Source organism: Linderina pennispora (genome assembly GCF_002104995.1).
Source record: "Linderina pennispora strain ATCC 12442 chromosome Unknown DL89scaffold_69, whole genome shotgun sequence".
Lineage (NCBI taxonomy): Eukaryota > Fungi > Kickxellomycota > Kickxellomycetes > Kickxellales > Kickxellaceae > Linderina > Linderina pennispora.
The window spans coordinates 14,763-31,901 of NW_024468317.1; the positions used below are offsets into that span (position 1 = coordinate 14,763).

General features: G+C 52.0%; 3 protein-coding genes across 3 annotated transcripts; all 3 read left to right on the top strand.

The window, feature by feature from the left end:
* Nucleotides 1–810: 810 nt before the first annotated feature.
* On the top strand, nucleotides 811–1,237 carry DL89DRAFT_159976 (uncharacterized protein). The gene has a single exon (XM_040883639.1). The coding sequence runs from the start codon at nucleotides 912–914 to the stop codon at nucleotides 1,149–1,151; it is 240 nt and encodes a 79-aa protein (XP_040739349.1). The 5' UTR covers nucleotides 811–911; the 3' UTR covers nucleotides 1,152–1,237.
* A 9,497-nt stretch (nucleotides 1,238–10,734) lies between these two features.
* On the top strand, nucleotides 10,735–11,064 carry DL89DRAFT_261968 (uncharacterized protein; the record flags this gene model as incomplete). Its single annotated transcript, XM_040885859.1, has 1 exon — nucleotides 10,735–11,064. The coding sequence occupies one exon, from the start codon at nucleotides 10,735–10,737 to the stop codon at nucleotides 11,062–11,064; it is 330 nt and encodes a 109-aa protein (XP_040739350.1).
* Nucleotides 11,065–15,958: 4,894 nt separating this feature from the next.
* On the top strand, nucleotides 15,959–16,683 carry DL89DRAFT_160028 (uncharacterized protein). Its single transcript, XM_040883640.1, has one exon. The coding sequence runs from the start codon at nucleotides 16,105–16,107 to the stop codon at nucleotides 16,558–16,560; it is 456 nt and encodes a 151-aa protein (XP_040739351.1). The 5' UTR covers nucleotides 15,959–16,104; the 3' UTR covers nucleotides 16,561–16,683.
* Nucleotides 16,684–17,139: the final 456 nt, after the last annotated feature.

The window sequence follows — 17,139 nt, forward strand, 5'->3', positions numbered from 1 at the left end:
ACCACAGGCGCTGAGATGGAGGTCATTAAGAAGGAGCCGCTGCTTGAGTGGCTGGCCGAGGTGTACAAGCAGAAGGGTGCTGCGCTCGAGTTTATCACTGACCGGTCGCCCGAAGGATCCCAGTTTGTCAAGGGCTTTGGTGGTATGGGCGGCATGCTGCGCTGGCAGCTCGATGTCACCCAGCTCGGTGACGATGAGGACGATGATTTCTACTATGACAGCGACGATGACTACTGAGCGGCATGCCGTACCGTACCATGATGTTGCTGGACACATGCAAGGGACATTGCCTGCGGGGTTACATGTGTGATGTAGACCTTTCCAGACATTACCTGCGGCCTTCAAACGAAGCAAATAAAATATCACCCTAACCCGACCCTTCATGGTATTACTGTTTCCAACTTGGCGTTTTTGAGAAATGGCACTACAAATGGTACATGTCGCTGAGACAACAAGCAGTGTAAAGTGAGCCGAGGCAATGAGGCTGCCGTGTATACGCTGGCAATCCCTGCTGCACGCCTGTGTCGTTTCCGAACATGCTGCCGACAATGGCTGTCTGGTGACTGTTCGCGGATGAGGGAGGCAGCAAACGAAGCATGATTTTGTGGTGGTGCATTGGCGACCATTTCCTCTCTTCTCCATCAACTTATTTTTCACAATACTATGCACTGCTTTGTGTAGCCATTTATACGATGCGCCCGATAACTGAAACCCATGCTGGGACCGGCCCGATCGTCTGGTATGTGTCGCCCCGTCACAGCCCGCTATCCAGGCTCGGCCGTCTTATTGCACCGCCAATGCCCTGCACCCCTGGCCTTCCGCCCCACTAGCGAAGCAGCGCTGCTTTGGTGGCAAGACATGCCGCTTCTTCCCGCGCGGAGGGTATCTCCAAGCCTTGTAATTACGTAAATATGAAAATGAATATACAGCCGCTGTTAAGGCCGGGGGTACTAGTCCTGCTCAGCGTTAAAAATGCACAGCAAACACTATTTAGCCAATCAATGAAATCACAAATCTTCAGCAATTTACACTGTGTGTGCTGGACATCTAATATGCGCGACAGCACTGCAATACCCACTGTTTGGCGCTATGCGCATTTGCATATAGCACAGATTGCCACGATCACCCCTATTAACCACACTCTCTGCTAAATCCTTCGTCTGTATTAGCAGAGGCAGATGGGCATTTTTGCTCTGATCTCCCACAAGGGTATATAACACCGATTGGTGTAGACCAAACCGGTCTGGGCTGCCGGTGTTTGCAGACTGGCCAAGCTATTTGTACACGCTTATCTCAGTCATAGACTTCCAGCTAGCCAAGCCATGGACCAGACGTGCGTAATTTGCAAAAGTGCGACCTACCACTACCACGACGTGCTTGTATCGAGCCTGCGCAAGCAGTTTTGGCAGATGATCCCAATGCGCTCCTTCATGTGGGGCGACTGGCGCACACTCGACTATGAAACCAACGAAAACATCCCACTGCTGGCGTGCATGCGGATCCAGGGCGAGGTCATGAAAAGCATCATATTCCACGAGCACACGACCACGTACAGCCCGTCCAACAAGTACATTGCGCTGTTTCTGAAAAACTACGTCGCCAGGATCGAAAGCCTCGACCACTATGAGCTAAATGACGAGCTGATGGAGTTTTATGTGTCGTTGGCGGCGACTACGGACATGTCGCCCATGGTCTCGGGGTTCTGCTACAAGACATATGCGCTGGATGAGGAGCAGTACACGAGGATTGTGCTGAAGGAGGAGCAGATGATGATTTCGCAGGGAACAACGGGGCTGCAGTCGTGGGAGGCGAGCCTGCGGCTGGCGGATTTCTTTGTCGAGCACCCAGGTAATGTGCAGAGAACAGGACGCATATGCCATCAGCGGATGTTCGCCCAAACTGGCTTCATGGTGTTGACAAACTGGTTGTTCCCCTCCACCCATAGACATTGTGCGAGGAATGCATGTGCTCGAGCTCGGCGCTGGGTGCGGATTGGCAGGTAAGAGACATGAGCTTTCTTGCACATTGCAGTACAGGATTTCGTCACCCAGATATGACGATTGCGCCATTCCATGAGAAAAAGAACGAAAAAGATAAACAAACATGGCTTTCTGTATAGGATTCACATGTGCGGCGTTGGGAGCGACGCATGTCATGTCGACGGACTGTAATGGGGACGTATTGAAGCTGCTTGAAAGCAACAAGGCGCAGAGTAAGTGCATGCCGAATGTGTTTTTGTTGAGAAAGAAGCCACACAAAGGCAGTTGGGGGCGGGGGCCTCTTATCGCCTCGGCTATCTCTGCGCGTGGATACTAAACACATGACATGTAGACCCTACATACAAGGACAGGCTTCAGATTGCGGAGCTTGATTGGCAAAACACAAACGACTGCGCGAAGCTGTCGAACGGCGTTGATGTCATTATTGGCGCAGATATCGTAAGTACCCCACACTACGTCAGCGGCAAAGTAAGAGGCGCGTTTACATGTTGCGCTTTTCGCTGTAGACATATGACCCAACGATTGTGCCGATGTTGGTTGGAGCACTCGAGGAAATACTCGTATCGTCGCAGCAGGTTGCGTATATTACGGCGACTATTAGGAATGAGGAGACATTTGACCTGTTTCTCAAGCTTATTGGTAAGTGTGGAACATGCAGAATGGGTGGATGAGAAAGGCGCAGAGCGAGACCAGGTGATGCACCACACATCCCGCATGCACATTCCATGTCGCAGTGACGTGCCCACGAGCCCGCTTATAAATCAAAAAATATCCAATGTAGACGACACGGGTGTGCTGGGCAAGTCAGTCATGGACCTGACCGACTCCAAAATGGAGTCGCTGTGCCATCCGAATGCGACGGCAGAGATCCGCCTGGTTCTTGTTACGCACAAGTGAATAATAAATAAAAATGGTGACATTCCAGCACGAATGAGGGAACAAGATATTAACTGGGCTTATATGCGACGGGGATACTAGCGCGCAGGATTCGCAGCGCGTCTCCATCCTTGCATCGGCGGCGGGGGCAGGAGAGAGCGGAGGGGTGGGTTGCGACCACCCACCGCTACGCCGGCCTGCGAACCCTGGCATTTCGCCATCGTTTGCGAAAATTGCACGATCAGCGAGCGATGATTGGCAGGGGGATTCCATGCAGAGGCGGCGAACCCCCACCAGAAAGGGACCGCGGTGCGCTCGCAAGCTGATTTTGTCCTCTTTCTGCCCTCTGGCACAGAAATTTTTTGGCCTCTCTATGCCGCTTCCAAGCACGCAATACTTGCACGCACTAGCCTACTTTCCAGCCTTCTTTGTTTGCTCTCCCCTTCACTGAACGCCGCGCATATATTAAGACAGCACACCTGCCCGCCGCCCCTGCCCCGCTTTCCTTTCTTTTAATTTCCGTAAGAATGACTATAGACCCTTCGAGACCTAATTCCGATTCGCCTCTTGCCCCTTCCTCCACCCCAAACTCAGCACAGCAGCACGTTGATACACTGGCAGACAAAATGAGCTCGACGCTGTCGACCTTCTCTCCCGCTACCACAGGCTACATAGCAGCCGACGCCCAGCAGCATATCCGTGCCGATAGTCACGCGGACACAGCAGCAACAACTACAGCAGCAGAGCAGGGTGGGTCTGAGCGCGATGGCAGCGCCAGCCCTTCCTCCACAGCTGGGCGGAAGCGCAACTTTTCCGAGTTCGTCTCAGGCAGCTCGGTTCGGGAGCTGGACCTACTGGCGCTGCGGCGGTACCCCGCCTTTGGCGGCAAGTGCTACCGGCACTCCACACAGGTTTACCTGGCAGAGTGCGACAACACACAGCGGCAGCTGCAGGCGTCGCTGCGCGCTTTGCCGTCGGCCGAGCAGGAGAAGATCAGTGGAATATGGAGCAACTTTGCGTCAGAGCCGGCCGAGCGGCGGCTGCTTATCCTTCAGGGGATTGTCAACCTGTGCTGCATCCCGCAGCTCTCGTATCTCAACAAGGTTGTGCCCCAGCAGCTGCGAGTGGACTTTTTGGCAGCAGCGCCGCCAGACGTCTCGCTGAAGATTCTGTCGTACCTGGACGCGCAGTCGCTGTGCCAGGCCGCCCAGGTGTCGCGCACATGGGCGTCGCTGGCCAACGATGACATTCTGTGGCACCGCATGTGTGCCCAGCACATCGACAAAGTATGCAAAAAGTGCGGCTGGGGCCTGCCGCTGCTTGACAAGTCCAGCCGTCGCGTCTACGAGGCCACAGCGCGGCGCGCCATGCGGCTGGCGTCAAGCAACGCGATAGATGTGCGTGGCCACAACAAGGCGCTTCGGATTGCGGCCAACAGCACAAATGGCGCGGCGACACCAGCCAACGGGAAATTCAACCCCAACTACACTTTTGCGCTGCCCACGAACAACGTGGCGATCGAGCCGGCCTCGCAAATCCTCAGCTATCAGCCAGCTGGCGAGTCGTCATCGTCGCCGAGTCAGTTCCGAGCGCCAGCAGATGATCCCGGTTTCGTCGCTAATCAACTAGCTCGGACTTGGACGTGTCGCTTGTCAGCAGCGTGTGCGCACCGCAAAATACCATCGAGTTCATGCAAGGACCGCAGGCGCTTGCTGACGGCGGCAGCAGCAGCAATAGCACAGGATCGCAGCCACTGGGCAGTATCTCCACGCCGTGCTGCATTTGTGCATGAGCCGGCAGATTCGGAGAGCGGCAATGTCAGCGACTGCAGCAGCACCAACGACTGCAGCACGTCGAGGTCTGGCAGCATGCGCCATAAGCGGCGGCCATGGAAGGAGATTTTCGCCGAGCGCCAAATAATCGCCAACAACTGGCGCCGGTTCCGGTACCAGGAGTCCCGAATCCAGGCCCACACGGACGGCATTCTGTGCGTGCAGTTCAACGACGAGTATGTCATCACCGGGTCGTATGACAGCAAGGTGCGTGTGTGGGACGCCGAGACTTTTGAGATGGTCAGCGAGCTCAGTGGCCACACAATGCCGGTGCGTGCGCTCGAATTCGACGAGTGCAAGCTGTTCAGCGGGTCGCTCGATGGGACCGTGCGGATCTGGAACTACCGTGACGGCACATGCATCCGCACCCTGCGCGTGTTTGAGAACGGCGGGGTCATCTCGCTCCACTACTCTGGTGGCACACTGGTCGCCGGCGGCGAGAACGGCACCATCCGTGTCTACAACATTGCGAAGATGACCAGCTTCACGCTGACTGGCCATACTGACTGGGTCAATTCTGTAAAGCTGTACGGCGACTCGACTCTGTTCTCATGTTCTGACGACATGCTGGTGAAGCGCTGGGACCTGGACCAGCGCCGGTGCGTGCGCACGTACACCGGCCACTCGCACCACGTGCAGTCGCTGCAGCTGTCGACACGCATGCCATCCAGCCTGCAGGCCCAGCAGTCATCGATGGCGCGTCTGGGCAGCCGCGCACCTGAGCCCGTCTCCGAGCGGCCGTTCTTGATCACCGGTTCGCTAGACAGCACGATGCGCGTCTGGGATATTGAGACCGGCGAGTGCCTGGATACGATCTTCGGCCACGTCGAGGGCATCTGGTCTATGACTTTTGACTCGCTGCGCATCGTGTCTGGATCCAACGACGGTACCGTCAAGATCTGGGACACCAGCTCGCATGCATGCCTACACACATTGCTGGCGTCGGCGGCGGCTGTCAACTGCGTGGCCATCAGCGACACACGCTTCATCATTGGCGACAACGATGGCAGCGTGGGTGTATACGACTTCCGCGACCACCCCAGTATTCCCACTGAGCCCACGGCCGAGACAAAACAAAAAAGCTACACATATTTTGCATATCTTCTCTCTCCCTCTAACCTCCTTTCTCGCTAAACCACCACTTTCCGCCCCATTTCAACCTTTGTACAAGTAAAATATATGAATCGATATTCTGTATCTGCGGCGATGGTGCTTTTTCCGCACCTCTTTATTCACTGGACAGGCGTGGCGGTATTTTGTGTGTACCACTAGAATCCGCACTGATATTGGCCACGAATGTACACCCAAAAAACGGCCTTGTCTTGACGCGGTCTTTGTAGGTAGAATATGGAAAAGACGACTCCAATAAAACGAGGTCTCATTCCCAAATGCCCTCCTCCTCCCTTCCTCTTCCTCCTGGAATCTTCTCATTTACAATTGCCTTTGGCCTAGCCTCTTCCATATCTTGTCCTCGCTGCCATTTAATATCAATCACGATACTTGTGAATAACAGCATACATCTGCCACCCAACTAACAGGACCGGCCCTCCAATCGTTCGATTGCAAAAGCTAGTCATTAAAAACAAGCTGGTTTACCGAAAAACGCAACCCCACTTCGCCTGCTGCTATATAATCCGCCTGCTCCAAAATCTTGCAAGCAGCAGCTTTTTTCTCGCCTAGGCTGTAGTCTTCATTCCTGTCCTTTTTCATCCCCTTCCTATCGTGTACTCGCCTTTTCTCATCCTGTTCTAGACAAACAGCTATGATGTTCAAATATAGTCTCTTGGCTGTTTTCGCGATTGCAATCATGGCGAGCGGTGCCCAGACTATGGGTGCCCGCGATTGCAAGGATACCAAGGATCCACTGTGCACTGGGTCGTGAAGGCGTGTATTTTCTCCGCAATGCCCAGATATGATCACTTGCTTATACGTCCTCTTACGCACACCGACTATTGCGTTTACCAGCCTGATGACAGATTCCAATTTCTCGGTGTATTTTCAATCTCCAACAGATTCTTTGATAAGTTCAAAATAATAAACAACTGGCTTCATTTTACCTGTTTACTGGCACTCGCATTAGTGTACACTTGGCCCCCCACACACACAAATGCACATACACATTCATAATGCATGAATCTGTGGCCATTAACCAATGGAGGATTAGTTCATGCACTTGGAAATGGAGACGTATACGTGGCTGTTATCGATTTGAATGTGAGTTGGCCATGATGGTAATGATATTTTTGATTCAACCCGGCTATTAACAATTCCTTGACATGCTGTAAAAGATACTTCTAAAGCTCCCGTTAACCCAGTCCAAGGCTCTTTTCACAAAAACTAGTTTCCGCATCTCTTTGCATTTACTAATGCGCCATCCGCGTACCTTTTTTTAGTATCCAAGAGTGTGTGAAGGTGCAAAGAGGGCATGAGGATAGATAACCGTAGCATGTCGCTATGTGAGATATGCATGCTATCTCCACATGCCCTTGGTGTCCTCTCCCTTACTTCTATGCATTGTTACATATATAGCATAAACAATGAACCTACAAACTAGCTTATTATTCACATTAACGGCAGCCAGCTTGTGTGCTGGATCTATAGCACTGTCTCCAGCATCAGAGCCAGTTCGTATTAAAGCCAGGGTGGCCGCGAGTGGCATACCTAACTTTCCGAACCTCGAACCCAGCCAAGGCGACTCGGATGTCATTTATTTCCCACAGAATCCTTCGACAGCGAATGCATACAATATGGCAAACATGCTGTGTCTCGTCAACCGTCTGCGCACGGGCCATGGGCTACATCCTGTTGTCTACCATGAAAGTCTACTCACACTGGCTGTACGGCATGCCAGCTTTCAAGCAAGATATCGAGTCATCACACATGCCGATAGTGGCGGTCAAATTGGTGAACGGGTGACAGCCCTAGGTTTTGACTGGGCTTTGTTGTTGGAGAATGTCGGCGGCGGTGCCGACAATGAATATGCGATCATGGACGCGTGGAGTAAATCGCCTGGCTATCTTGCCAACATTCTCAACCCAAGTATACGATTCATCGGCGTCCATGTCACCAATGGATTTTGGGTGCAGGATTTTGCTGCCCCAATGGATCCGACATATGTACCGCCACTAAACAGAATTGACGCATGCCCTAGTCCCAATAATCTCTATATTTATTCATAGACTGGCTGGCAGATGTCCAATACACCACAAGGTTCAAGCCGAAACTAAAACGCCGTCCAATTGGACTGTTAGCCAGTAGCTGAAGATCACAGAAGGACTACATCAGGCTATGCATGCGTACTGCTGCTACAAATATCTGAATTTTTCTTTTACAAAGTGTACCCTTAGAAGATAACAGAGCCGTCAAATATCTCTTTTACTTGCCTACTCTCCCTTTTTCATACATATGGATGACCACCACCGCCGTATCTCAGTTTTGGTTCCAGGTCATCATGGCCATCAGTAATGCACATGTCTTTACCTATATATAGGACAAGGAAAGCAGCAGAAAATGGTGAAAATTGGCCAAGAAGGCTACACACGAAGCAGCGAAGATGCCATCGGATGCAACAGAGGCCACTGCAGCAACTGCAGCAGTAGCGGCTGATTTGCTTGCTGCTGCATCGGCGGCAGCAGCAGACACTGTTGCAGCACTTAACAGTTCATATGCATCAGCACCCCCAGTCTGTGCACACGACCCGGTCCAAGGGATCACACAATCTGTGTGGGATGTGTGGGGCCGGGTCACAGATCTAATATCAAAGCCATTTAAGGCGCATGGTGATAGAAAATTCCACGGAATGGCGACAACAGATGGTATAGCGATATTCATTTTGTTACAAGACAAGCTACCTAAGGCTGATAGTGCAGTAGATGCTGATGCTGCAGGAGGTGGTGCTGCAGGAGGTGGTGCTACAGCTGACTGTTGCTATATCTACCAGATCCCACAGCCAGAGCTGTAGAATCTGAAAGGCCGCTGTGTATTCATCGATCCAGGTCGGGGCGATTTACTGTATATGATGCACGAAAATAGCAGCAATGGGAAAGAGGGTGAAAAATGCTCTACCGCTACACACGGCAGCAGCGCAATAAGGAGCTCAAGCTGCCCCACTATGACAGGATTCGTTGGGATACAAAGGATCAAGTCCCAGAAGATGCTGTCCGCAGAGCAGAGGCAGAGCTTTCCAAGCACTGCTGCCGGACCCTTAGCCCAGCAAAATTCCGTGCCTACGTTGCTGCCCGTGCATCTGTGTGGTGTGTCCTAGCACCGTTCTATGCCAACACGATGACAGCGCGAAGGTTACCAGAGCAGCAGCCCACTGAGTCAGACAAGCAGCACCAAAGGCGCTGGAAGGCCCATCCAGGTGCCAGTACCAGTCCCAAGGTGTACCCGCTTCACCGCAAGCTGCGCCTTGATTCATTCATGAACCAGGCCCGTGCAGACCACAGGCTTGCCGCAAACCCCCGGAGCAGGTTCGGTCCAGATCCAGTGCTGATCATGGGCAATTGGAGTGTGCCGATGGCCCGACACCATGCGCCAATCCGTGGCAAGGGATGGCGTGACAAGTTCAAGTACCATAGCTTTGAAGTCTCTCTGATCGACGAATTCCGGACATCGTCGATGTGCCCGTTCTGCTGCGAAAAGTCGCTGCAGACATTCCGGCACGTTCCCAACCCGCGGCCCTACCAGAGATCGAAGAACCCAACTGTGAAGTGCCATGGCCTTCTCCGCTGTACAAGCGAGTCATGTAAGCGGGCCATGGCACAATACAGGCGAGTCTATTCGTCTCGGCTCTTGAACCGCGATCTCGCAGCAGTTCTAAACTTCAGACTCGTTTTCCAGTCACTCTGTGATTCAGGCTGTATTCCTGAACGGTTCCGTCGCTCTATGGCCATTGCTGCCGATGCTTCTGGCACCACTCCTGCAACAAAGAACCCGCACAAGAGGCGTGGACCAGCTGCAGGTGATTCTGCTGCCAGCAGCAGCGAACCAGCCCTGAAACGTCTGCGCTGAGCAGGCAATCAAGGTGGGAGATGTCCATGATCGCCATTGCACCAACAACCATCCGACACGTTCAAATGACCGGTTCGCCGTGATGCTCTTATCGACGTGTCAACCCATGCTGACTAGCAGCCGAGCTCGCATCGCGAGCAGAGTATTTCTAGTATCATCATAACAGTATTAATGGCCGGGGCAGAGGCATTCTCTGATAGATTTATTTTTGGATCACCGATAGTTTCATATTTTGTTGAGTCGATTGCCTCTTAGCATATCGATTCCTTCTTCTTCTTTAGCTATTTCATTCTTGGCTAGTATCTCAAGTATCTTCAATCCAACCCTCTTTCGAGCTCTAGAAGCGCTCGCATCTCTACGCTACAACATTCTCCGCCTTTCAGCTTTTGCAGTTTGTGCTCTCCGGGGCTAGCATGGTTTTCGAGTTGCGAAGGTGGGCGCGTCGTCTGGGCTTGGGCTTCATTCTTGTGTATGGAGCAGCAACAGCTGTTGTCTGGGCGCCCCTCCACGTATCACTTGTTATGCAAATATGGCCAGTTTGGGCCAGCTAAGCACGCTGCTTGATCCGGCATATATATCACACTGGATAGCAAATTCCTTCCATATGTAATTTCTGGCCTGTGCGGCAATTCTGTAGACGACAGCTTCAAGTATTAAAACTGCATAGACACTGCAGATGGTCGCACCTTCACTATCGATCCGTTAGAACCAGAGCTGCTCGCAACACCATTCGACGCTGATGCACAGGTGTGAGCAACTCGAAATCCGAAGGGCTGCCTACAAATTTTGGTTGCAGCGCTCCTAAATTACACAAAGCTATTCTACAAAACAGATGCAATTGTGTATGCATCCAGCCACGTCCAAGTTGTGTGTGAGCACTTGGAAACGTATGTCGATGCGACGCTGGGGCTATTTTGCTGATTTCCACGAAAAAAAAAGGCACGCTCAGATACATGATAGCATGTCAAAACCAGTTGTCCTTTAACTCCACCAACTTGCTAGACAGCACCACGATGAGGCACACCCTCATCCCGACAGTACCCTCGACAGAAAATTATACAATGTATTACAATATCAACCTCATTGTGATAGAAGGTATGGCCGAGACATCATGCAACAGCACAGCTTATAGGGATCTTTACAAGGACAGTTACTATTGGATCACCTACGCGAAACGAAACATGCTGAACAACCAGTCGCTTGGGAATTACACTGCGACTATCTACGACCTTCAATTGAACACCAGCAAAGATAAGTTTGAGGTCAGCATGCTGAAGCTTACTGATGTGGGGTACACTGACCCGGGTTCAAGACGATCACCAACAGCTGCCACTAGCTCATAGCAGAAATGTCCCGCAAACGCGCTGACAATCCCGTATACTCTGCCATTGATATTCGGGAGCACGATTTTGGATTTAAGGAAGGCTGCTGAAGAAATACAATGCATACAGGAACCACACACTGGACACTGTAGCTGGTACAGCCGCTGACGGGACACGCACCCTTCCTAGATTGTCTGATATTGAAGCGGCACTTGGGGGCTCGAGAAAAGCTGGCTTCACGGTAATAGTCAATAGTCATGTTGCTCAAGCAGTATCGCGGTCACTCAGCCCACAAATAGCCGACAAGATGGGAATTGTCTGTGGAGCAAACGGCTAGTCGCAGATATCGCATAGTTCATTTTCTCCGTTACCATAAATACATATGGCCACTTTTTCACGCAGAGCATGAGCTTTATGAAACAAACCTGGGATTTGCCAATGGCTCCTTCCTATATTCTTATTGTTATGATTCAAAATAAAATAGCCTTGCATGTACAGCGCAATAAACTCAAATATATGTGCAAAGATGTGGGCTTAACGTATGCACACATACATTCAGTAATGATGGGATGCATGCAGATGTAAGGTCAATTCTATTTGAAAGCGGGGGAATATGCACGGCTACAACAGACCACTTTGGAGGTGCGCTGAATAAAATCGACCATGCCCATTTACATCACATGTAGTACACTTCATGATTTGTAGCTAATTGAAGTGACCTTTGTCTTTCTTTCAAGGTTTGCATTGCCCATTTCCAAGATATTGTTTACAACAGGCCGAGTACTTTGCGCGACCGCAGCGCTCAAGTATGTGCATTTAACAGTGCGCCATGATTTCAATATATTACATATCCTAAATTTCCAGCACTGACAGGATGCGAAGAGAATAAAACGGCTATATCTGACACAAAAAGTGATCGTGACTTGTTCTACCTATATCCTTATAGTCATTTTATACATACACTGATACGCAAACACCTTGTCAATTGCAAGTAGATGAATATACGTTTCATATTCGCAGCCCTGGTCAGTGCATCCAATGCCGTTGCAGGATTCGGAGCTGACACTCGAGCTGCTTACCCAGCACCGATTCCCGCTAGCCAGGCTCCGACGTATATACCCAACTTTCCGTGGCTTGGGCCAGGCCAGGCTGATCAGGAAGTCATATACTATCCACAAAATCCAGCGACAGTCAATTCGTACAACATGGCAACCATGCTATGTCTAGTTAACCGCCTACGTATGAGCCATGGGCTGCAGCCAGTGGTGTACCATTCAAGCCTGCTCTCGCTGGCTATGCGGCATGCGCTCTTCCAATCCAGATACAAGGTTATCACACATGCCGACAGCAGCGGCGAAATCGGCGACAGACTGACAGCACTCGGGATCGACTGGGCGGTGCTGTTCCTGGAGAATGTCGGCGGCGGTGCTAATAGCGAAGATGCGATAATGGATGCGTGGACTAGGTCGCCTGGACATCTGGCCAACATACTCAACCCAAACATACGATTCATGGGCGTGCAGGTTGCCAATGGGTTCTGGGTGCAAGATTTCGCTGTTCCAAGGGACCCGAGGTATGCACCAGCACCCAGCACCGTCGATGCATGCCCCACAGCCAACAACCTTTACATATACGCTTAGCAGTAGTTTAAAGCTTTTAGAATGACAATTTGGACAGAAGTTTACGTGGTTAAAAGGAAATACTTTTCTGGAGGTGCGCTTATCCGTAGCAGCGGATGTTGTCAGAGCAGCCCTTGGACGCACACTGGCCGCCCTTTTCGAGGTACCGCTGGTGGTATGTCTCAGCAGCGTAGAAGATGCCTGCCGGCACGATCTCAGTTGTGATCTTGTTCTCGTACAGCTTCTGGCGCTCCACCTTGCTAGCCTCGGCCAGGTTGCGCTGCTCCTCGGTGTGGTAAAAGATAGCTGACCGGTACTGAGTGCCGACATCGCCGCCCTGGCGGCTGCCCTGGGTCGGGTCGTGCTTGTTCCAGAAGGCCGTCAGCAGTGTATCGTACGAAATGACCTTGGGATCGAATTCGAGCCGCACAGCCTCGGCGTGGTTGGTGGTGCCTGAGCACACCTCCTTGTACGTGGTGCTACCCTCGTGCCCGCCGGTGTAGCCGACCTGGGTCTGCAGAACGCCGTCCTTGCGCTGGAACACCAGCTCGACTGACCAGAAGCAGCCGGCGGCGAAGGTCGCGAGCTGGGTGCCTTCGCGTGATGTCGAGATAACGGACGGAATCGTCAGGTCCTGGGTGGCCATGGTGCGCTTAAAAATGCTGGTTAGTTGTCCGAGACGGCGGGTGGCAGCAACAAGCATAAAGAAAGGAATAGTGGAGAACAGCGAAGAAGGAGGAAAAGGGGATTGCAGAGGACTTTTATAGCGCACGCGAGGCCTATTTGTCAGACAGGCTTCGGGCTATTTTGCCTTGCAAACGAAAATGATTTGCTGTAGCAGCACCAAAGCCGAATGCTCCGCATTTGTGATTATGCGAGAATCGCTAATGAGCAATTTTTGGCACCAATTGCGATAGGTTGGATTTTCATCACACTGGGAGCAAAGCAGTTCATAATAACAAGGCACTGAGTCATTGTGCCACGGAGTACAGAGGCTGGCCGGAGAAAATATAGCGTGCCTGCACATGCTTCAGACTCAGCACGTATGATAAACTATAGAAGTATCCACTATTTATGGAATTGCTGCTCCACAGAAACCGAGCGGTTTGAGAATTTATACGGAACTCGGAAATAATGTTCTCCCCAAGACGCTCTTGTCGGCAAGCATCTTGGGGCCTTTTGGTGGCGATGTCAAAGGGGCGTGAGAGGATGCACCAGCGCACACCTTTTCAGACAGGTAACAATGGTCCAGGTATAGTAGTTACGCCATCACACCGTCATGTCCAGCCAGCAATTCTGGACCCAAATAGTCGCGGCTCTCGTCTTCGCAAACATCCAGCATGCAGTCTTTTCCTCAGCCTGCCACTACCCCTATTATTTTCCACTGATGGTGCGTTTGAAGCGACACTTGCTCACCACACGGATGCTTGCACTAGCAGTTCTGGCTGGATTGACATGGGCAACAACGCTACTGCTGTACCAGCAGCTTTCATTCGCATACCGACGCATGTACATCGCCGACAAGGGGCTCAGCGGCCTGGCGATACTATTGCCGGTCACAAACAACACAGACATGCAATTCTACCACAATATGTGGGTCGGAGACTACCTTCATCCTGTCTGCGATTTCGACGGACCTGGATGCAGCATTGTTTGCAATCGGAGCTCGACGTACCAGACACTAGACAAGAAGACCATTTGTTTTTCGCGCGCGATCCAGCAGGGCTTCAGCGACACTGAGTTTTTCATCAAGCTCGATGACGACGCCCTTGTTGATCGAGACTATATCCACCGCCTTATGCGCAGGTATCGTGGCTACCGGCAGCCGCTGTACATTAGCGACTTTATCCTGAATCTGGACCACCGCAACTCGGTTTTAGACGGGACTTACTACGGCAACGGCAAGTTCTACATGTTCAACCGCAAGCTGGTGGAGTGCATGGACACGGATATTGATTACCGCGGACGGCGGAACGAAGATGCAGTGTTTGGGTCCATGGTGCATAGGGGATGCGGCAAGAGCGTCGCACGGGTTCTGGAGGACGACGCAAAGATCTGGCACAAAACCTACCAGAGCAAAAACAAGTTCATCGATCTAGCAGCATTGAAACCCCACTGAGAGTGGCAGCAAACGTCATGTTGTGGCCATGGTCGGCCTGCTGAACCATGTGCCGATCGGCGCTGTTGGCAGTTCTGATTTTCCAGCGAATCATGCGTTTCTCCTGGCTCAACAAACAAGCCAGTGCTTGCGGATCTGGGAACCTTTTCTGCTAAAGCAACAGATTCGCTTTTTAGTTTTCTGGTAATGCGCCATTAAAGTTCTCTCTTCGACCTATTTTCCCCTCCTACTCCCACATACACGCTATCTATTATCCGATAACCATGGTCCTTTCCATCTTCTCGAGCCGCCGGACGGTCCTCTTGGTGATTCTTCTCCTGGCCATTGTGACCACCATCATGTTTGCACACGAAGAGATAGGTTCCTTGGACACTTTCTGGCGCCCGCCACCGCCGCGCGCACACGACCACATGGGCCGTGAGCGCGACCTGGCGGTCGTTATGCCTGTCAACGAAAACACCGACCTGCAGTTCTACGGGAACATGTGGGTGAACGACTACTTGCATCCGGTGTGCGATTTCGAGGGCGATGGGTGCCGGATAGTATGCAACCAGAAGTCGACATGGGAGACGCTGGACAGCAAGACGATTTGCTTCACAAAAGCGCTGAAGGAGCGGTACCGTGGCACCGAGTTCTTTATTAAGCTGGACGACGACGCGTTTGTTGACAAAACGTATATCCGCGAGCTGATGTACAAGTACCACCGACACCCGAAGCCCGTGTACATCAGCGACTTCATTCTCAACCTGGACGGCGAGAACCTGAACATGAACAACACATGGTACGGCAACGGCAAGTTCTACATGTTCAACCGCCGGCTCCTGGACTGCATTGACGACAAGATCCAGTACACGGGTCATCGCAACGAAGACGCGGTCTTTGGCGCCATGGTGGCCAACGGATGCGGCACTGACATCGTGATGGTACCGGAGAACGACGACAAGATCTGGCACCGCAGGTATGCCAACAAAAACAAATTTATCAATCTGACAGCCATTCCCAACCGTGTGGTTGAAGACTGGGAGCTGTAACCAGTTTCGTTGTCAGAGAAATAGAAAATTGTATTTAGCCCATCTCAACGTGGCTTGGGCAGTAGTAGGTCCGTTTATTTGTGCGCCTGGAGGGGGTGGGCTGACTCGGACAATGGGGAGACCGGCTGGCGGGCCCTGTCTAAGCGTATCAACTGGACGGTTCTCTCCAGCTTGTCATTGTTCAGACCCCGCACGCAGTAATCACGTTACTGCCCCTCCTCGCCTTCGGTTCATAGATTAGGTAAACAGATACACAGGAGATATCTGCCATCGTGTCTGGGGATAGCAGGGCATGGTGCCTCGGATGCAATCCGGCCATGGATTCAGTTTCCGGCTGGTGGTTCCGGGTGGCAATAGAACCACCTCGCCTAGAGACCGTCTGGGACAGCTCAATTCAATACAACAATTGCGCGGATGTTGGATGCCCGGGAGTCATTGCGGATGGAAGGCTGCCTGCCTCGGCTGGCCTGAGGATCCGTTTGCATTACGTTACGCAAAGCTGATTGTTCAAGCGGGAGTCTATTTATATACCGCACACCGCCCGGCCAATTACGCTCACAGACAATGGACAACCCCAGGGGAGAGTGGGTCACCCCTATCACCGCGGAGCATGCATTGTCTGTCGACAGACACTCCAGCACAGCCAAACACTAAGTCTGTATGTAGCCCTGGTCCGCCGATGGTATGTCTGCAAACGCCAATCCCGGCGGCAAGGCCTGCCAAAGGAGCTCTTCTGAAAGCAGCCTGAAGCCGGCAGGACGCCTGTTGAGGTGGAAACCTAGGATTGTACCACGACGGGTAGTTTCCCTCTCGCCCGTGCCGTCACCACAAGCTCCTGCATGCCATCTCGATATGGGATTCGTGCAAAGGGGAGGGCCGCCTTGGAAGGAAGGAGCAGCAAGGTGCAATCTCTGCGGAAAAGATTGTCAGCACTGACAGTCCCCATCCATGCTGTTTGGCTTTTATTTTCCAGAAGCTTGATGTCGAGCAAGGTCAGTGCCTATGGCAGCCTTTCTCTTTTTGCAGGGCGTGGAGAGCTGCTTTTCCGTGGGTGCGAGGCCGTTGCATCACTAGTGTTATACAGGTGGACCTAGTGTGAAAATATAATTTTAGCCACATATTTCCGTGTTCGGCAACGGCTAATAACAGAGTGATATCACAGCGGTCCTGGGAGGCAGCGGGCGGGGAGTGGGCGGGCGAATGCGCTTCATTCGCGAAAATAAGACGTGTCAATCCTAGCACCCAGTCGCTCATGCACATCCTGCTGAAGCGAGGTCGTTCCAATTATAGTTTCCCCGTATGATTTTTTTGGGAAAATAAAGAGGCC